Source organism: Equus caballus, chromosome 18 (assembly GCF_041296265.1).
Source record: "Equus caballus isolate H_3958 breed thoroughbred chromosome 18, TB-T2T, whole genome shotgun sequence".
NCBI lineage: Eukaryota > Metazoa > Chordata > Mammalia > Perissodactyla > Equidae > Equus > Equus caballus.
In genome coordinates, this window is record NC_091701.1 from 9,891,298 (window position 1) to 9,913,407 (window position 22,110).

Here is a 22,110-nt window from a genome sequence, read left to right on the forward strand (position 1 = left end):
CTTTCAAACTCACCTTGACTCGGTGCCCTTGTAGTTTGCCTTATGAAACTTCACTGTCTCTTTGCCAGAAGATTTAGGTTTTAGGTATGGTTTTTGTTTTTGCTCTTCATTTCCTTTAAAATTCTTCTTGTCTTTTAACCGATCTGTCTTCATTCCTTGTCTTTTTTAGGGCAGAATAGTTGGATGCACATAAAGTTTGTGTTGTAGCATCTTGTTGGCATATAATATTGCACACGATATTTCTCTAGTTATTACATTTCTCATCATTACATTCAAACATTTTTCAAATATTTATTGGACAGGATCCAGAACGTTTCTAGATCCAGTTACTGTATTAGTCATACAGAGGTGCAGAGTCTGTTTTCTTGTGTAATTGTTAATTCCAGAGTAAGTTCATCCCGGGTGAATGCTCCTAGAACTTCCTCTCATAAGAAGCTAGTTGTTTTGTATTCACAGACAAACCCAGGCTTCAGCAGGAGATGAAGAACATGAGACCTGGCGGGTTGACACAGGGCTGCCCTGAGAGACCGTGGCACCCGTTGTCCTTCCGTGTCTGCTGTGGTGGTGGCCACACCACTGTGCACAGTGTAGTCTGGTTGTGGGACTGTGCCAGTGAAGGACAACTTGTTGAATTGCAATGTCTATAAATTGAAATTTGTCATGAAAGCTCTTAGGGAAGATGAATAAGGCAGGGCTGATGCTAGGATAGCTCGTTTTATCATCTTGTAAGCCAGGATCTGTTTTCTCAGGGTCTTTTAAAAGGAGCTGTGCATGCAAAACATTTTTCTTGTACATTGAAAAAGTACCAGGCACTCAGGGCATCATCCATCCTAAGCTAACATGGATGTTCTGCAGTAAGCTAGGCGGAGGGTTTGGGTACCAATTTAGAGTTTTTATTTTAAAAGTTGATGTTTGTCAGCTTAGACATGTTTCCATATTCCCTATTTGAATAAATAAATCTCTTTCATTATCTATTTATTTTTGTCTTTTTGGTACATAAAATTGCTGTTGAGTTTCAGTGCCCAGTTAATGAAGTTTCTGTGGTTTACAGTAGTGTTAGCTTTTCGCAGACATCTTAAAGGGCTAAGGCCTTGATAGTGACCTTTTAAAATCTTAAGCCCATTTTCTGTTTTTCAAGAAAACTCCATTAATTTTAACTCGCTTCATCTTAAAATTTGCAGTCTGTTTGTTAGAGCTGGTACAGAGTCTCTCCTTCATTGATTGAGAGGATTTACTAAGAGAATTGACACTGTGAATCAGTCTTTGGGGTCAGTGTGAGGTGTGAATCTTGAGACAGAAAACCGGGTTCTCAGTCCAGCTGTGTTGTCAGTTGTCATCACCTCTATATATCTCTAAGCATGATTGTTGTGAGAATCAAAGACATAATGATGTGGAAATATGCTTTTAAAACTGTCATATGCTTTACAAATATTGCTACATAGAACTGTTTTCAAAAAAAAAAAAACTGTTTTCAGGCATCCTTATCCATTTCAGAAACGCCATTTCTTGGTAAAAAATTGGTATACTAATTATTAATCATTTTATACACGTTTAATGTAAGAATAGTTATTGCTCCCAGTCTTGCATATAGTACCCAGAATGTTGAATACTTGGTAAATGTTCTGTTTAAATTTAAAAGAAGCACCAGCTCTATTTCTTGAAGATACTCTGTAATTGAGACTTTTTGATCATTAGGCTTAGCTTTTTCTAAACTGGGCCACATTAGTGAGTATTCATGTACATTTGCCTATTAAAAGAGGAAAATGTCTGCATCACTTTATGTCACTATACTGGGTCACCAAACATTTCTTGCCCCACACAGAAGTCTTGGTGATTAAGGCATCAGAATCCAGCCTCAGGTGGTTTGGCTTGTTTGGGTAAGCCTGATTCTTAGATAAATATAAGACAACCATTGTTATGTCTCTGGGGGTTTTATTTTTAAATCATTTCTAGTTAATTTTATACGTTATGACTTTAAGCAGTTAAAAAAAGCAAAGCCAGACCAAAATTATTATAAAAGAGAACTTCTCAGGGCCTAGTTTTCTTGCTTCTGCTTCCCCCGGCTAGCATGGTGTGTCTTACACAGACCTTTTGGCAAACATCGTGACCAGAGAGAAGCAGTAGTGTGTCAGAGAGAAGGCATCTTTGATATTCTGCTTCAAATACCAATTAAAATCACGATGTCCCCGTGTCTTAACCAGACTCCGTGCACTCTGGAATGGCCCTTAGAGGCTTCTCAGGGCAGCAGCCGTGTGTCAGTTGGTTCTTGAGAACAGTGCATTGTGGGAACCTAGAGAAATTACTTCACCTCTCTGGACCTTGGTTTTTCTTATCTGTTAGCCCAGGGAGTGGACTAGATGATTATCTGTTTCTCATCCAGCCTCAAGATAATAGAAGTGGCTATTGAGTAACAAACCTAAACCTTCATAGACTCTAAATCTCCAAGTTTCCGTGGGCCTGATCTTGGGATGTGGCCAGAGCCCTATTTCCTTGAAAAGATTTTGCTTTTTAACCAAAAGAAAAACAAGAAACCTCTATAGTCATTTAAAGGTTCAAAGTTGCCAAGCCAACAGTCTGACACTAGTAGCACAAACTCTGGTAAATGTTTTATTGTTTATAGGCATTCGTAGGCAGGGGACAGGGGGAAGTGCTCCAGTCTTCAAGGAGCTTATGGTTTAGTTGAGGTTAAAACAAAGGAAGCAACGTGTGGTTCAGAGTGGAGTGCACTAGGAGTTTGGAGTAGCTAGAGTAGTCAAGGAAGAGTCCCTGAGGGAGGTAGAACCAGGGATTGGTCGAGAAGGAGTTAGAGAGAGAATTCTAACAGTGAGCCAAGACCACATGGCCAAGGAGGGGGAGCGTGGGCTTAGAAGACATGCTGGTTCAGTCCGCTGCCCCAAGACTGCCATCGTGTTCTGTGTGTCAAGTGGAGATCCATTTCCCACATCACAGGGTTGTTGTGAAGTGCCGAGCATTGTGTCCAGTTCCGGATGGCAGCAGCGGCACCTGCTCCTGCTGTTGTTCAGGGCAAAGGGAAATGGTTCCTCCTCTCTGGTGAACTGACTGTCTTCGGAACCAGCTGTGACTCCTGCCTGTTAGCTCCTGTAGCTTCAGAAAAAGCATCTTATTAACAGAAAAACAACTCACATACAGAAAGCAGTCGAGAGAGCCATTGCTTAATGTCAGAACCTTTGAGTTTGGTATTGGAAGACGGGTTCTCCTCCTTCTTTTACCAGTTTACTGGCTGTGTGTGGACAAGCCACAGAAGCTCTCTGGATCTCTGAAATGCTTGTAACAAGGTGGCTTGGGGGAGCAAGGATGCTTTATGCCCTGCAAGGCCTGGCCTGCAGGGCTGACATCAAAGCCAAGTGAGTAAGGTGGCTGACATTGTTGAAAACGGGATGCTGTCCTTTTTATCTTCTTCCGTTGAAGAAAGTAGACTGATTCTGAATATAATTGTTGTCATTTTTTTTTAATTTTACACAAAGCAGATATAACTACAGTTCTCTAAATACATCTAAGAAGGCTATTTAAATTCAGTTGAATAAACTTTAAAATTCTAATGAAAAACACAACTTGCGTCTTTGGGCTACTGCATTGGCCGAATCTATCAACACCTACACTAGAGAGGCTGCCGCATTGTCATCTTTAGACTGGAAAGCACCCTGAGTTTTAGAGATGGACGTTGGATGCAGAAGAGGAGCCTTCTATGCACTGCCCAACTTCCATCTGAGGTTTCAGTTGCCTCCTAAGCCCCTCCTGAGAGGCCAGCCAGCCCAGATCTGCGATGTCTTCCAGGCCAGAGTCACAGCCACCTCCTGGGCTCCCAGCCCTCTGACTCCTCTGCATTTTTCCTTGTTGGTCCTGATTCTACCCCTTGGGACAGAATAAGTCTCCCACCTGAGTGCCTTCCCCAACTTGGGACAGGCAGTGCTGACCCGAATCTGCTTTCCCAGGCAGGGGTAGGGCGGCTCTGTTGTTAGAGATCGTTTCATTCAGAGTGTGCCTCCTGAAATTTTTTGTGTGTGCGTTTTTCAGGGGAAAGCGCTTGTCAAGTAGGGGTGGAAGAAAAGGTTTTGTAATCCAAAATAATGTAAAAATTCTTGATTCAGATTCTCTTCTTCATTTTACTGATGAGGGAAACTGAGGCCCAGAAAGTAGAAGAAATTTTCCCCAAGACCACCTCTCTAGTTGCTGAGAGAAGCAGGTCCAAAACTCAAGTCTCCAGACTTTGCACCTAGAGCTTTTCTTCTTTCCTTCTTCCTCCCTGTGGTACTGAGCCTCGCCAGTTGAGGACTTTCATGCCTGGTTCAGGTCCACCTAGAATCCCAGAAGTTACAGCAGTGCCAGTCTTTCACCAAAGACGTCATTTCCCCAGTATACTGGTGCTGCTAAAACTTAGCGTCTATCCTATTTTTATAAGGTCTTTCCAGCTTTTCCCAGAAGGTGGCGCCAGTCTCATCCTTAGCTTCCACATGATTGAGGAGCTAAAAGAGGTGTACCCTACTGGGAAGAGTTCTTTGATTCTGGGCGTTTCTGAACATTTGCTTGCTTGCTTGCTTATTTATTTATTTATTTTTTAATTCAGCCAGTTATTCTGATGTGTCTGTGACAGAGCCAAATCAAACTTTGTGCACTTAAAACATGCAGTCGAAATTTTGACAAGTTCTATGCTCTAAAAGAAACCTTATCTTTAAGCAAACACTCATCAATTTTCTGAGTAATGATCTCACTTTTTGAAAAAGTTACATAAGGAGATTATGCTTTTCCTAGCCAGACACTATTATTTCACTAAGTTCGAAAAGGAAGAATTCCTGTGTTTCTAACCAGACTGTAGTAAAATCAGCAGAATTGCAATGATTTTGATCACTTCAAGATGGGCAATAGCCCGAAGTCTACCCGGCCCCACTCTTGCTCATGAACGTGCCGCCCCTTTTAAATCCTTGCCCCTGTGGCCGCCTCGTCAGCTCAACATTGTTGTCCTCCTTCCTGTCTGTTGCCCGTGTTTACTTGTGCTCTCTGTTTGCTTACATTTATAATCTTCGCTTCTTGAGTTACATAGAACATAGGGGCAAAACCTAAAGTTCACCCTGATTCAGGCGGCTTGCCAGAAGCTGGGGGCTTGGCATAGAGAGGGAAGTCAAGAATACCTACCTCCCTTGCCAAAAACCGTGTCTGTCTTGGGAAACTTCCCCTAACCTCAGAACGGAGAGGGCCTCCAACTTACCATCTTAAGGTGCAGCTTCTGACATTTTATCTTCAGATGTTTTCAGAAAATCTCCTTGTGTTAGATACATCTGATTAAAGGCTTCGTGCAGGCAGCATCTAGAATTCCTGGAGTTTTGTAGGCGGAAGTTGTCCTTGGTTTTGGGTTTCAGCTCAGCACATCTGAGACAGCCTGTTTACCCAGCAGCTCGCTGTAGGGTAACTCGCTTTAGCCTGAATGACAGTAGATCATGGAGACACTGGAGGAGAGGAAGGAACGCTTGTGATAGGGTTCTCACTGCGAACCTGGCCTTTTATTTCCTTGTCTCGTTAATGCTTGTTGCATCCCTGAGGGGCACTGGGGTGGGCGCGGGGGTCCGTTAGTCTGCTCCAGTCACGACTGAGCGGCCCTGCTGGGCCTTGAATCCCAGTCTTTCTCCAAGCCTGTGTCTCTGCGCTCACTGAGCTGCTTCCCCGTCCTGGTGGGATCTTAAACATCGATTCCTGTAGATCAGTGTTTTCTAACTTGTATCTGTGAAATCATCTAGTTTTTCCTGACCCTTTCTTTTTTTTTTTTTCCATGTTTAAAAGCACACACAGTTTCCTCATTTGGTTACTATTACTTAGCTTTCTGGCCAGAATGTTGCACTATGTATGAACAGTGGTTTCTTACAGTGGAAGGGCATTGGTTTCTGAGCATGGTCTCACGGCAGGACCAGATCAGAAAAGGGGTGGACCCCCTCTTCCACTTTTCACCATCTGCTTAGCTGTGTGTAACTCAGCCACAGGCTAAGGACGCGCTGGGGACTGAAAGCAGTCTTAGGGATGTGCACGAACTGAGGAGGAGGAGAAACACTTCATCTTAGGGAGTTCAGTGCACGATGGAGCTCTTCTCAGAAATACGCTACTCCTCTTCAAACAACTGATTTCTGGAAAAAACTAACCTGAACTAAAGTCTCTTTTCCAAAGAACAGATCTGTTGCCTTTCTAGTGTGTCACCTAGAACGGGGCACTCTGGGCGTTGTACAGTTGATTTTTCCCAAGCCCCAAGTTAGTCATTGTGGATATCTTGCCTCGTCGTCATTTTCTAGGCTAGCATCTTAGTTGGAACACGTAAACGCACATCGGTGAGGCATACCTCAGGGGTGAATTTCCCAGTTGTGAACATTTAAAAATATGTACACTGTAGGAAAATTAGTTTGACAAATATTTATCGAGTACCTAGTGTATGCTGGACATTGTGCTGGGCATGGGGGTGGAAAGATGGTTGAGATGGGAGCTTGCCTTCAAGGAACTTTTAGTCTAGTGGGAGAAACAATTCCAGCAAAACGTTTAAGTGCAGTGATCGAGGTGTGCACATGAGGCTTCCTGGAGGTTCTGTTGAGGTGAGTAGGTCCTGAAGGATGACTTGACCAAGCCAGGTGAAGAACATGAGTGAACGACGTTCAGGAAGAGTGAAGGGGTTAGACAAGGGCTCTGAGATGTGGCTGGCAGGGTATATGCAGGGTGTGCCCTCACCTCTGTCAGCAGGGCACAATAGGAAGAGGGAGGGCAAAAAATGTGACTAGACAGGCAGGCAGGAGCCAGGCCTTCTTGACCTTCCTTGCTGTATTGAAAACCCTGGGCTTGGTCATCAGGTTAGCATTCTAAAGTGATTATTGGGGAGGGCACACCTGCTCCATGTTGGCACAGCCTGGGTAGGAGCGGTCCCCTGGACAGAGTTCTGCCCTCTGACAGCCCTGGAGCTCCCAAGTTCAATGCTGTGCCTCTTGGTGACACCTCTCCTGCCCAATGTCACCTCTGATGGTGGTCCTCATACCAAGGCCTAGCTCATAATCATTGCATGTTTTGTAGCTCCAATTGTTTGTATGTTCTCTCTCTTAATCCAAATAACTGTAAAAGTAGATATTTTAAAATCCTCATTTTAGAATTTTAAAAAAATTGAGACTCAGACCAAGTAAGTATCTTGCCAGAGGATTGAACTGAGGTTCGTCTGCCCTGCTGCTCTCAGAGGCTGAGAATGTGCCTATCCAACTCTGGAGGCTGCTTTACTTGAGGTAAAAGGTTAAAGGTCACGGCACGCACATCAGGGCCAAACAGCACTCTTCTTTCGGGGGATCTGTATGGAAAAAGTGCACTTTGCAGGAGATTGAGCTGGCAAGAAAAAAGTCACAATGGGCTTCTTCTGATGGCCTCTTTCCTGTGTGTATGTGACGTGGAGTGAGATGCCATAAATGTGACTGAGTTCATGCTTGCCAACAGGGAAGTCTGCTCACTTATATTGAGGTGCCTGGCTAACCCAAACCACGTGCTTACTGGCGGGGAGGCAGAGGCAGGGTGGACTGGCTCTGCATGGCCGAGGGCCCTTCAACTGGAGGAATCCCCACAGAACACCAGAGAAGCCTTTTGCAGACATTGATTCTACTTCCCACAGCTCACCAGCCTCCTTCCATCTAATCCTGGCCAATTACAGGAAACTCCTCAGGTAGCAGATCCCCACCATCTGGCCCCTGCCTGCTTCTGTGGCCTCGTCCCACCGCTTCATTGGTCTTTGCATCCTTACGCTGCCCCATTACACGGACCACCCCAACCTGGCCCACCACCATGAGGGTGAGGCCCAGGACCCATCATTCTCACCTCTGGGGCCTGAGCTCTGAGCTCATTCCTGACACACAGGAGTGAGTGAATGCACACAGAGGGTGGTGAGGAAAAATTGCCAAGGCTTTCAAGTTCTAAGAATCTTATGAGCTTCTTGAGAGTAGGACATGACTCTATTAAGATAAAATTACCTCTCTGTGGTGCTTTGCACCCAAGCCTGACCTCTCGCATATATATATATAAGCACAGACAAATCCTGGATGTACTTGACACCTGTCTTCTCATATGTACACAGTGTTTACCCTTGAACTATGCTGATCAGGGTCTCCTTTGCCTCTTAAAAGGATTAATACGTAATCCCAGTGTATGCCGCCACAGGTGTGTGCGTTGTGTCCCTGAGCATGCTGACCAGCTGATGATAGGGGGAGTGATCTTATTTCATAAGACACCCAGCCTTTGAGCAGTACCTTACAGAGACAGCAGGTACCCCTAGGGAAAGTTCAGAAGGCCTCCAACAAGAAAGAAATATGACTCTCAGAATTCAGGAAGGTAGGGCTTCTTTAAACAGGAACATATCTTCGGACAGACAGGAGAATGAAGTTGAGTCCATCAGTAAGAGTTGAACCCCTGGTAAATGCCCAGCCTTGCTGAGTTCTTCAGAGTGCAAAAGAAATGTTCTAGCTCCTGCCCTTGCAGCCTGTTCGGTAAGAAGAAATATACACGGGCATGTCAGCAAGAATACAAAGCAGTCTACATTTGGTGCCGGAAATAGAGAAGAACTCTTAGAAGTGGAGGGAGAAGAGATCATTCTGGTAGTCAAGAAGGCCTGGGAGGGTCAGGGCACATGTGTCAGCCACGTTCGAGGGAAGTGAGTTTCCTAGCTTAGCAGAGGGGAGTTTGTGGGAACAGTGGGAGATAGGCAGAAATAGTAATGATTATAATAATATTAGCTAACACCCAGGGGGTACCTACTCCATCCCAGGGATCAGGTCCAGGTCAGGAAGACCTCACAGAGGCTGCGTGATCCTGCAGGGCAGCTCGCTGGCACCTCCCACCTTGAACCAAGGGCCAGACTGCTGACTTTCCCTGAATCCCAAAGGGCATTTTAAGTAGATTTTTACAAATACATTTTCCTTGCTGTACATGTTAATATAACATTCTTTGCAGTTTTCCAGTATAATAAATATGAAGAAAATAAAATTACCCGTAATCTTACCACCCTGAGATAACGAGGGTTAACATATTGTACATTTCCTTCCAGGTTTTTCATAGCATTAACTGCCCAGTGTGGGGGCATGAATGGCCAAAGTAGAACTTCTTAGTGAAAACCCCACTATTAGCAGCATGGCCCACCTTAAATGTGTCATTGTTCAAATGAGATGAATTCAGCTCTCTAGTGTTGGCGGGATTTCCCTTTACTATTGCAGAGAGCAGAGCAGACACGTGGGGCAATGAGGCACACTCTGGAAATGAGCCCTGTTCACAAGGTAGTCTAGCCTGGACTGAACATGAGGCTGAGCTGCTGGCATGTTGTCCAGAAGCTGTGGCTGGAAAGCCCTGAAATCTGACCCTCCTAGAGAGAGGACCTGGGGCTCTGGGGGCGGTGCCTCAGTCAGGCCCTAAGGTGGCCTAAAGCAGCCCATGTGGCCACCATATGGCTCAGGTTGCCTTTCTGTGTCTCCTACCTTCCTTGGCTTGTATGGACTGACTTTTAGCCTGCTTGTGCCCAGGACTAGAAGATGCTTTCCAGATGGTCTGTATGTGGTTTTCTTTCATCGGTTTTTATTTAAATCACAAGAGTGCTGGGATGATTGAAGGCTTGAGCTGGTAGCCTTGTCTCATTGCTGAGTTGAAGACAGAGCTGAGTTGTTTTGAACAGCAGAACACAAAGAATCTGGGTAGAAGGACCCATCCAGGGCCTGCAGTAGGAGAAAGTATTAGCTTTTCATTGTATTTTGTAAGAAAATGCATACCTCTTTATACCTGGTGTCTTCGTATATCGTTTGTATAATGTATGTACTCCTGTGCTGTTAAGAGCAGTAACTATCATTTTCTGAATCTCAGTCATAACTGGATATTGCTCATCGGATGATCTCTGTGAGACACCACCGTTTTACAGATGAGGACATTGGATTTTGCACTTGGGAGTGGCGTGACTGGGATTTGCCTTGGGCTTGTGTTCTTTCTTCCTCGGTGGGTTTTGCATTTAGCTTCTACCTTTATTACAGAGGGTTTTTGTGGACCTTCTGGTGACTTCTAGAACATGTCCTCTGTGTACCCTAGTGCGTCGAGATCTCTTCAGAGGCCGCTCCTTTGGTCATGAGGCAGCCATTTCATGTACTTCCTTGAAAGTGCAAGGTGAGGTGATACCATGAGTACATACTCCTGGAGAAGCAACTTTCCACATGAGGCCCCTCAGGAAAACACTTTCAGAGAGTTCTTTCTGAGCTTTCCCAACTGCTTTGCAACTAGGCACCTCCATGGAAACATAAATGTTGAAGTCATTCTGATTTTCTTTAGAGGCTTCTTGCCAGCTATTCCAGTTGTGTGTGTCCCATACGCCATTGGAAAGCATTTATATTCCTGGGTCCTAATCCTCTAGGGCAGAGACGCTCAAATTTTTGTGTACACAGGAGTCTCCCAAGTGCCTGTTAAAACAGCTTGCTGGGCTGCACCCGCACAGTCTCTAGTTCAGCAGATCCAAGAAGCTGCATTTCTGCCCAGTTCTCAGGGCTGCTGCTGTTGCAGGGGGAGACCACACTGGAGGCCACTTCTCTCAGCTTTACTTTCCTTATCAAAATTAGTGGCAGGAAGTGATAGCTGCCATCTAGCAGTGAGTGAAGCCTCTGTCACTTGGCCTCTGAAATATTATTTGGTCTTTTCTCCTGTTGTGGCATGTGGAGCTCACTCATTTGGGGGAACCCATGTTTCAGGTGGTGAGAGCTGCCGAGGAGGCTGCGTCCACGCTGGCCAGTTCCATCCACCCGGAGCAGTGCATCAAAGTGCTCTGCCCCATCATCCAGACAGCCGACTACCCCATCAACCTCGCCGCCATCAAGATGCAGACCAAAGTCGTCGAGAGGATTGCCAAGGAGTCCTTGCTGCAGCTCCTTGCCGACATCATACCGGGCTTGCTGCAGGTAGGCCCTTCATGATGGCATGGCCCAGTGCCTGTCTGCATGGGGCTGTGAGGCCAGGAACAGTGGCTGCTCAACTCCAAGTGGTGTGGGGACTTTGCTCTCCTCATTCACTTGAGGGGCAGGTAGGAAGGGCCAGGTGGTGAGCTGTGTTTTCAAACCTGTGAAGTTGTGTGACTTGGACGCCTCACAGCTTCTCTCTTGTCTCTCGTCCACCCTCCCCTGAGTGTAGCAGGAAGATTTTCCTGGCAGCCTAGAATTGCGGCTCCCGGAATGAACTTTCTGTTTACTATAAACATATTTTGATCATTTTTGTTGTTGTTCATTCCTTAAACAAACCGTTCTTGCAAATCTGTGGGCCCTAGCCCTGGGCAAGGTGGGCCATGGAGTGCAAAATCAAATAATGGTCCTTGTTTTTACATATCCAACAAATATTTATTAAAATCCTTCTAAGCATGAGGCATTGAGTTAGCTAGACTTTGGAATATAAAGGATGTTTCCCACTGTGGTGGCACTACCTCAGGGATTTTCAACCTGCAGTTGGACACAGTACAGCCATGCAGACAAGTATAGATAGTGGCGCCGTCTGCTGAGCTACTGTAGAGAGGAGCAGGTGAAGATTTCTCACGTCGGAGGTGGAGAGGTGATTTCCAGGTTGGGGTAGTGGTAAGAGAGGGATCACAGAGGAAGTGATTTAGAGTTGGGCCCTAGAGAGAGAGAGCGATTTCATGGGGAAGGGTAGAGAGAAAGCAGCTTCACATTTAATAAATGCTGCTGCTTGTTGGGCTCTTGGCTTGGGAATTTAAATACATAGCGCTGAGGACTGGATTATTCCAGACAGAGGGAAAGACACAAAGGCTGAAAAATCCTCAGGGCTGTTTGAAGAACAGCAGGTAGTTGCGTTGGGTATGGGACAAGGATGAGGCTGGCAGGTAGACTGGGGCCCAGCTGTGGAGGAATGCACGTGTCAGGCTGTGGGACTAGACGGGCCCCAGTAGTCTTTGGACAGTAGAGGAGTTTGCCCACAAGAGCGAGTGAGGTAGTTCTCGTTACTTTAAAGGCATTTTCACATGTGAAATTTGCCTTATCATTGGGAGAAATATGGAAGAAGCAAGTTCTTTTCTGCCTTTCATTTCTTTTCTCATTCTCTCTGACAACGTTTTTTGGGTGACACTGCTGTGGCAGCTCATTACAAAGCAGCGCCCTCTGGACCTCACCAGCAGTCCGCTTCCGCACCCAGGGACTAAGCTTTGACCTCCCTGGGGTGAACCCTGTCTGGGTTCCGTTGCAGAGCTAGGGGGTATTGGTTGTTACTGACAAGTCCAAGGTTGAACTATGAGGGCGTTTGCGGAAATGTGGATGAAATAGTGACTGTGAAGCACATCTTTGATCTCATTTCCTTTTTGTGTCCCCCTTCTCACTCTAGGGTTATGACAACACCGAAAGTAGTGTGCGTAAGGCCAGCGTGTTTTGCTTAGTGGCGATTTATTCCGTAATCGGAGAAGAGCTGAAACCTCACCTTGCACAGCTCACAGGGAGCAAGGTATGTATAGTGTTACTTGGGCTCTGCCAACTTGTCATAAGTCTGCTTGTCTGTAGCTCTCAACTCCAGACAGGTTTTTCTCATCATATGTGTTTTAGCTGGGCCTTATTTCTTCAAAAGAATTTTTCTGTAGATAAAAATGACCAACTACATAGTGAAGTCGTTGTAAGGTGATGCCAAGATGATATAGCATACTCTATTGTAACCCGTTTTTGAAATGATAATAGCTTTGAGCTTCCAGTTTATTCCCAAAAGTAAGATGACTTTGTTAGAAACCTCACAGAAACACTAAGGAAATTGACCTCCTAGCTAACAAAGCTGAGTCAGGACCACTTCCCTCATGGCCGTCAACAATAGTGATGGCTGGGTCTCGCCTTGTGTCCCAGACACTGTTCTCTACACTTTGCATGTGGTGACTCGTGTATTCAGGACAACAGGCCTGTGGGGTAAGGATGGTTATCCTCCATTTAACCTGCCAAGGGCACAGTGCTCTTGCTCTGGAAGCCAGGCTTTTACTCACTGTGCTGCCTCTCGTGTTCCTGTAAGAGTATGCTAGAATCAGGGGCAGAAAATGGAACAAAAGGACTGTTGGCTCATTGAAAAGCAGAGTGGCTGAAGTGCTTATTGGTTTACAAATAAACTCAAATCTGATTAATCTGCCAGATGAGAGCAGGGAGAAAGCCCCAAGCCCTGAGAGGAGAGGCTGGGAGGCTGGCTGGGCCAGGAGCCTACTCCAGGGATTGCCTATGGGGAAAGCACATCAACATCGAGTTCACAAACGCCCTGGCAGGTTTAAAGCGTAAAAAAGCATGAGGCTGGAAGCGCCTGACTTTGCTTCTTACGAGAGAAGGAATCAGCAAGTGAGGCCCCATTTCTTTTCAAATAGAGCTGTTCCTTTGACACACCTGGTGTGCATCACAGACAGCCTTGCTTCCCCCTAGTTCTGGGCGAAGCTGCCTCTGCCTGCCTTTGACCAGAGCAGGGCTCATACCCTCAGCACTATTGACTCCGGGCCACTTGTTGTGGTGGGCTGTCGTGTACATTGTAGGAAGTTTCCCAGCATCCCTGACTGCCACCTGTAGATTCCATAGCACACCCCACCCCTCAGTGTGACCGTCATGAGAGCCTCCACACATGGCCAGATGGCAAAATCACCCCTGATTGAGAACCACTGGTCTGGAAAGAGGGTGACACTGTCCTCTTCTTGCAGACAGAAATAAGCAGCAAGGTTGGCAGTTGTGAGTGAGGCAGGTGTGGATCAGTGATTTGGGGGCTACTTCACCTGGTTCCGGTTTCCAGTTTCTCCTTTCCTTCTCTCTTCCTACAAAGGGTTCTTATTGATCCCTTCCCTAACCATGATCTGAAAAATACTGAGCCAAGAGTCACAAACAGCGTGCTAGGCCAGGAACCGTCCTCCCTCTCCCAGCCTCCTTCAGGGATTTGTAGGTGGTTCCTGGCAGCAGTGAGGACCTAGAAGACAGTATGCACAAAGGGAATTAGATTCATAAAAGCAAAGTTCATCCAAAAATAATATTAGTCAGATCTCAGTTTTGTCTGGCACTTTCTAACTTTCCTGAGTAAGGAGCTGTCCCGTCATCTCATTTGACCCCTCTAATAAGGAACTGAGGAAGTACAGGTGTGTTTTATCCCTGTTCTGCAGCGACCTGCTGCCCCTCTCAGTGGTAGCCTTGCATCTAGAGCCCATGCCCTGACCAGGAGCCAGTACTTCCCCCTCCCCCAGTTACAACTTAGTCAGCTCAGAGGGCTTAGGGAGGCTGGCCTTACACTTTTCTGCTTTCGTAGCCCAATTCATCCAGCCATTACAATTTTTACATGTGGTAACTGGTGTGTTAATATGAACTTTGTAGACACATGTATACATCTCCTAAAACAATCCCCCACCACCCCACCAAAAAAAAGATGAGTAGCCGACAGAACGTGGTGCTAAGTCTGCCTCAGTTTCCTAGACTAGAAACAAAGAGAGTCAAGCCCTGGCTTCTGTGTCTCTGTGTAACCAGGCCTTTCAGAATGCTCTTCCACTGCTTAAATGAGGTGAGTAAATGATAGCAGCTTCTGTAGAGAAAGGCCTGCTGCCAGCTCAGGGAAGGAACCTGTGTGGTGCATTTTGACAGGGGCGCCAGTGCTGTGGCAGCAACACTAGCTTTGGGGTCAGACAACCTGCCTTCTAGTCTCTGTCCCCCACTGATAGCTGTATGACCTTGAGCAAGCTTTCTTTTCTTTTCCTCAAAAATATGTTTTTGTAGGAAAATACACACAACACAGAATTTGCCATCTTAACCATTTTTAAATGTACAATTCACTGGCATTAAGTGCATTCATATTGTCATGCAACCATCACCACTACCCAAGTCCAGAACTCTTTTCATCTTGGAAAACTGAAATCCTGTACCCATTAAATACTTATTCCCCTTCCGCCTCATCCCTCCGGGCCCTGGCAACCACCATTCTACTTTCTTCCTGTAAGACTTTGACTATTCAGGTACCTCATAAAAAGTGGAATTACACAATATTTGTCATTTTATGACTGGCTTATTTCACTTAGTGTAGTGTCCCATAGGTTTATCCATGTTGTAGCATGTGTCAGAATTTCCTTCCTGTTTAAGTCTGGACAATATTCCATTGTATATACATACAACATTTTGCTTTTCCATTTCTTGATAATGGATGCTTGGGTAGTTTTCACCTTTTGGTGAATAATGCTGCTAGGAACATGGGTGTACAAATATCTCTTTGAGACCTTACTTTCATTACTTTTGGGTATATCCAGGGAATTGCTGGATCGTATGATAGCTGAACTGTTTCCCACAGCAGGTGTACCACTTTACATTGCCACCAACAGTGCACGAGGGTTCCGCTTGCTCCACATCCCTGTCAACACTTATTATTTTCTCTTTTTTTGATAGTAGCCATCCTAACAGCTGGTGTGAGCTGGTGTCTCATTGTAGTTTTGATTTGCATTTCTGTAATGATTGGTGATGCCAGGCATCTTTTCATATGCTATTGGCCATTTGTATGTCTTCTTTAGAGAAATAACTATTCAAGTCCTTTGCCCATTTTTGAATTGGGTTTGTTTTGCTGCTGTTGTTGAGTTTTAGAAGTACTCTATATATTCTGAATATTAATCCCTTGTCTTTGACGCACAGATTTTAAAAATTTTCATGAAGTCTAGTTTGTGTGTTGCTATTGTTGTTGCCTGTGCTTTTGGTGTTATATGCAAGAAATCATCCCAAATCCAGTGTTGTGAAGTTTTTGCCCTATGTTTTCTTCTAGAAGTTTTATAATATTAGCTCTTAACATGCAGGTCTCTGATCCATTTTTAGTTAATTTTTGTGTATGGTGTTAGGTAAGGGTCCAACCTCATTCTTTTGCATGTGAATATTCAGTTTTCCCAGCACCATTTGTTGAAAAGACTCCTTTTTTCATTGAATGATCTTGGCACTGCTGTCAAAAATCATTTGACCATATATGGGAGGGTTTATCTCTAGGCTCTCTGTTCTATTCCATTGGCCTGTACGCCTGTCTTTATGCTAGCATCACACTGTTTTGATTACTACAGCTTGGTAGTAAATTTCGAAGTCAGAAGCAAGTTCTCCAGCTTTCTGCTTTTTCAAGAACCTTTGACATTTGGGGTCTATTGAGATTCCATATGAATTTAGGATTTATTTTTCTTTTTCTGCAAAGAACCTCACTGGGGTTTTGATAGGAATTTCATTGAATCTGTAGATTGCTTTGAATAGTACAGGCATACTTCACTTTATTGCGCTTCACTGATATTGTTTTTTATAAGACCCTTCACCAGCAGAAAGATTATGACTCACTGAAAGCTCAGATGATGGTTAGCATTTTTTAGCAATAAAATATTTTTTAATCAAGTTATGTACATGTTCTTTGGACATAATACTATTGCACACTTAATAGACTACAATATAGTGTAAACTTAACTTTTATATGCACTGAGAAACCAAAAAATTTGCATGGCTCGCTTTGTTGCAATATTCACTTTGTTGCAGAGGTCTAGAACTGAACCTGCAATATCTCTGAGGGTTGCCTGTATTGACATCGTAACAATGTTGGGTCTTCAATCCATGAACATGGGATGTCTTTTCCCTTATCTGTGTCTCTTATTTCTTTCGGCAACATTTTGTAGTTATCATTGTACAGGTCTTTCACTTCCTTGGTTAAGTTAATTCCTAAGTCTTCTATTCTTTTTGAAGCTATTATAAATGGAATTGTTTTCTTAATTTCCTTTCCAGATTGTCTATTGTTAGTGTATAGAAATGCAAGTGATTTTTGCTTATTGATTTTGTATCCTGCTACTTTGCTGAATTCACTTATTAGTTTTAACAGTGTTTCGTGGCCTTTTTGGGATTTTCTACACAAAAGATTGTATCATCTACAAAGATAATTTTACTTCTTCCTTTCCAATGTGGATGCCATTTATTTCTTTTTCTTGCCTAATTGCTCTGGCTGGAACTTCTTGTATTATATTGAACAGAAATGGTGAAAGCAGATATTCTTGCCTTGTTCCTAACCTTAGAAGAAAAGCTTTCAGTCTTTCACCATTGAGTATAATGTTTGCTATTGGCTTTTCATATATAGCTTTTGATATATTCAGGTAGTTTCCTTCTATTCCTGGTTTATATTGAGTATTTTTATTATGAAAGGGTGTTGGATTTTGTCAAATACTTTTTCTGCATCAACTGAGATGATTGTGTTTTTCCCTTCATTCTGTCAATGTGGTGTATTATACTGATTGACCTTCATGTGTTGAACCATCCTTGGATTTCGGGAATAAATTCTAATAGGTCATGAGATAGAATCTTTTTTTTTTTTTTTTTTTAAAGATTGGCACCTAGGCTAACAACTGTTGCCAATCTTCCTTTTTTTTTTTTTTTATTTTTTTTTTTATTTTTTTTTTTTTTAAGGATTGGCACCTGGGCTAACAACTGTTGCCAACCTTTTTTTCTTTTTTTTCTGCTTTATTTCCCAAACCTCCCCCCACCCCAGTACATAGTTGTATATCTTAGTTGCAGGTCCTTCTAGTTGTGGGATGTGGGACGCCGCCTCAACGTAGCCTGACGAGCGGTGCCATGTCCGCGCCCAGGATCCGAACTCTGGGCCGCCGCAGCGGAGCGTGTGAACTTAACCACTCGGCCACGGAGCCAGCCCCGAGATATAATCTTTTTTTGTGTGTGAGGAAGATTGGCCCTCAGCTAACATCTGTTGCCAATCTTCCTCTTTTTGTTTGAGGAAGATTGTCACTGAGCTAACATCTGTGCCAGTCTTCCTTTATTTTATGTGGGATGCCACCACAGCATGGCTTGACAAGTGGTACTAGGTCCATGCCTGGGATCTGAACCTGCAAAGCCCATGCCGCCAAAGCGGAGCACATGAACTCAACCAGTACACCACCTGGCCGGCCCCTATAATCTTTTTATATGCTGTTGAATTTGGTTTGGTAGTCTTTTCTTGAGGATTTTACATCAGTGTTCATACAGGATATTGATGCGTGGTTTTCTTTTCTTATAATGTCCTTGGCATTGGTATCAGGACAATGCTGACCTCATAGCATGAGTTTGGAAGTGTTCCTTCGTCTTCAGTTTTCTTGGAAAGTTTGAGCAGAATCAGTTTGGTGGAATTCGCCAGTGAAGCTGGCTGGTCTGGGGCTTTTCTTTGTCAGGAGATTTTTGATTAGTGAGTCAATCTCTTTACTAGTTATAGATCAGTTCAGATTTTCTCTTTATTCACAATTCAGTCTTGGTAGTTTCTGTTTTTCTAGAAATTTGTTTCATCTAGGTTATCTAATGTGTTGGTGTACAATTATTCATAGTATTCTTTTTGGGGGTTTTTATTGGCTTTTGGGAGTGTTGTTTGTTTGCTGAGGAAGATTTGCCCTGAGCTAACTTCTGTTGCCAGTCTTCCTCTATTTTATGTGTGAGACGCCATCACAGTATGGCCACTGATAGATGAGTGGTGTAGGTCCATGCCTGGGAACCGAACCTGGGCTGCTGAAGCAGAGTGTGCCAGACATAACCACCGGCCACCAGGGGTGGCCCTCATAGTATTCTTTTATAATCTTTTGATTTCTGTAGAATCAGTAATATGTTCCCACATTTGTTTCTGATTTTCTAATTTGAGGGGATTTTCCTTAGTTTAGCTAAAAGTTTGTCAATTTTGTTGCCCTTTCCAAAGAACCAGCTTTTGGCTTCATTGATTTTTCTCTAATGTTTTTCTATTTCATTTATCTGTGCTCTAAGCTTTATTATTCCTTCCTTCTACTAGCTTTGGGTTTAGTTTATCCTCCTTTTTATAGTTCCTTAAGATGTAAAGTTAGGTTATTGATATGGGATCTTTCTTCTTTTTTAATATAAGCATTTACAGCTGTAAGTTTTCCTCTTTGCACGGCTTTTGCTGCACTCCATAAGTTTTGGTATGTTGTGTTTTCATTTCCACTTGTCTACAGATATTTTCTGACTTCTCTTGTGATTTCTTCTTTGACACAGTTGCTTAGGAATGTGGTGTTCTGTTTCCACAAATTTGTGAATTTTTCGGTTTTCTTTGTTACTGATTGCTAACTTCATCTAGTTGTGGTCAGAGAAGATAACTTTGTATGCTGTCTATCTTTTTAAATCTTTTGAGACTTAATTTGTAGCCTGTCCTATAATCTATCCTGGAGAATGTTCCATGTGCACTTGGGTAGAGTGTTCTGTATGTGTCTCTTAGATCTAGTTGGTTTATTATGTTGTTCATGGCCTCTGTTGCCTTACTGATCTTTTTGGTTGTTCTGTCTGTTTTATTTAGAGTGAGGTATTGAAGTCTCCAGCTATTGTTGTAAAACTGTTCCTCCCTTTAATTCTGTCAATTTTTTGCTTCATGTGTTTTGATGACGTTACTAGATGTGTAAATGTTTATAATTGTTATATCTTCTTGCCATATTGATCTTTTATTGATATATGATGTCCTTCTCTGTCTCTTGTAACCTTTCTTGATTTAAAGTCTGTTTTGTTTGATATTCGTATAGCCACCCCAGTACTGTTGGTTACTATTTACGTGGGATGTCTTTTTCCGTCTTTCGCTTTCAACCCATTTGTGTCTTGGATCTAAAGTGAGTCTCTTGTAGACAGCATATACAGTAGTCCTCCCTTATCTGTGGTTTCAGTTACCCACGGTCAGCCGTGGTCTGGAAGCAGATGATCCTCCTGATGTGTTGTCAGAAGGTCGACAGTAGCCTTACGCTGCATCACAGTGCCTGTGTCTTCACTGCACTTCATCTCATCATGTAGGCGTTGTGTCGTCTCACATCATCACAAGAAGGGGGAGTGCAGTACAATAAGAGATTTCAAGAGAGAGACCACATTCACATAACTTGTATTACAGTATATTGTCGTAATTGTTCTATTTTATTATTAATGACTATTGTTAATCTCTTACTGCACCTAATTTATACATTAAACTTTATCAAAGGATGTATGTATAGCAAAAAACATAGTGTATATAGGGTTTGGTCCTGCCCACAGTTTCAGATGTCCAGCGGGGGTCTTAGAATGAGCACCCCAAAGATAAGGGGCAGCTACTGTGGTTGAATCCTCTTTCTCTTTTTTTACCCATTCTGATCATCTCTGTCTTGATTGGAGACTTTAACCCACTTATGTTTAAAGTAACAACTGATAAAGAGAGACTTCTGTCACTTTGGTGTTTGTTTTCTGTATGCCTTACAAGCTTTTTTTGTCCTTTGTTTTCTGCATTGCTGTCTTTTGTGTTTGTTTGCTTTTTATACTGAAATGTTTTCATTCCATTCTCATTTCCTGTTGTGTATATTCTTCAGCTGTTTTCTTTGTGGTTGCTGTGAGGATTACATCTGACATCCTAAAGTTATAACACTTTAACTTGAATGTATACCAGCTTAGTGAGCAAGCTCTGAACCCCAGCTGTTCCGTTTGTAAAACAGGAGAACCTGCTCTGCCCGCCTCAGAGGACTTTGGTGAGGCTCAAATGTGACAGTCAGTGTAAAAGCTCCTGGTAAACTGTGGAACATGTACACATCGTGAATGCTGTTGTCGCTATCTTCTCTTTGTACTTGTAATTAGATTCTAGACTTGACTAAGGGGACTTCTTTGTGGTTTTCAGTTGCAAATAGACATAATAGTGTTTAGCAACTCATTTTTAACCAGCCTTTCATAGAAATGTAACTATCTTCTGGATCATTTTTTCCGTCTTTAAAGACTCTTTGATTCAACAAGTTTGTGTTAGGAGCCTGCTGTCTTCATTACAGTATGCTAAGGCATGTAGGAAAAGCAAAACCTTGTCCTGCCCTGAGGAGCATAAACTACAGCTGGGGGACAGGACTGACACATGAGGAAACTTGTGCAGCAGCCCAGAGCGACCAGCACGCAACTGACACAGTGGGACAGGTGCTGATTGCTGGGCCATGGGCCCACTGGAGCAGGAGGAAAGGGAGAGACTTCTTGAGGAAGTGGGACTGAACTGAGCTGGGCTTGGCAGGATGGAGGGGCGCTGCATAGCGAGAGAAGACAGAGCAAACTGCAGGAAGGAGAAGCGTGAACAACTCTGGTGGAAATTGGAGAGGTGTGTTCAGAGGACACAGTTTCTGCACAAGGAGCCACAGAGGGCACGTGGAAGCGTTCTCAGTCCTCTTCATTTTGCAGGTGGGGAAGCCGAGGCTCGGAAAATGTTCTGCCTGAGGTCACACAGCCTTTTAGTGGTAGAGTTGCTTCTAGCATTCTGCCAGATCTGTTGAGCCTCAGGCCAGAGCTTTGTCTCGTGGGCCAGGATTTCCCTTGAACCTAGTTGGCCCTGGACGCGTCGCAGAGAGCCCCAGAGCATGAAAGTCCTTGTGGAAAATGATGGCACTTTGATCGCTGCACTGACTATATATTAAAAGGTTTAAGATTTTAAAAGGTGGGGAATGGCAAACTGCGACATGAGTTGTAAATGAATGTGACACGCTGCTCTGCAGCGAGAAGAGTGAGACAGCTCCAGGCGCTGGTGTGCAGAGCCCTGCGGTGGACTGCTCCCTGCGGACTGTGCTGTGGAAACACCCGCGGCTGTGTAGGCAGGCTCGACACGTGCATGACAGCACCTTTGCAGGGCAGGCTGTCTGGGGACAGTGCCTCTCTTAGGAGCTCTGCACTGTTGCTGTTCCCACTGGTCATCAGAGGGCCCTACTTCCTCGTGCACCACACACACCACCCTCAGCTTCTCTTTATGGGTCCCCCTGGAGACCAGCCTCTCCTCCCCTCGGTTGGCTTACAGTTGTCTCAGCCCCACTGTCTGTTCAGAGCAAGGCAGGTCAAGAGCTGTGGACACTAAACATTTCATATTCCCTTAATCTTACAAGTTCTGTGTTAAATAGATTGCTTTGGGCATTTTGCTTCTACAAATACCTCTTTCTTTTTATTCTTAATATGATCAGGCAAATTATCAACATAATATATTACCTTAATTGCTGTTTTACATATTTTGAGGGTACAAATGGGCTTAAGTTAAAAAGTAGTGAGATCTCAGCTATGAAAGCCGTTCACTGTAAAGCACTATGCCCATCTGAGGTGAGATATTTAGTGATGCAGTATCTGGCCCCAGGGAGGTCTG

At 44.0% G+C, this 22,110-nt stretch overlaps 1 protein-coding gene across 48 annotated transcripts in view; it reads left to right on the forward strand.

The window, feature by feature from the left end:
- Positions 1-22,110, forward strand: part of CLASP1 (cytoplasmic linker associated protein 1) — a 256,363-nt gene that overhangs the window by 230,427 nt on the left and 3,826 nt on the right. For all 48 annotated transcript variants that reach the window (XM_070240668.1, XM_070240633.1, XM_070240648.1 and 45 more), the window contains 2 exons: positions 10,734-10,940; positions 12,364-12,480. In XM_070240668.1, the coding sequence (XP_070096769.1) occupies positions 10,734-10,940; positions 12,364-12,480 (324 nt within the window). The remainder of the gene's footprint in view (positions 1-10,733; positions 10,941-12,363; positions 12,481-22,110) is intronic.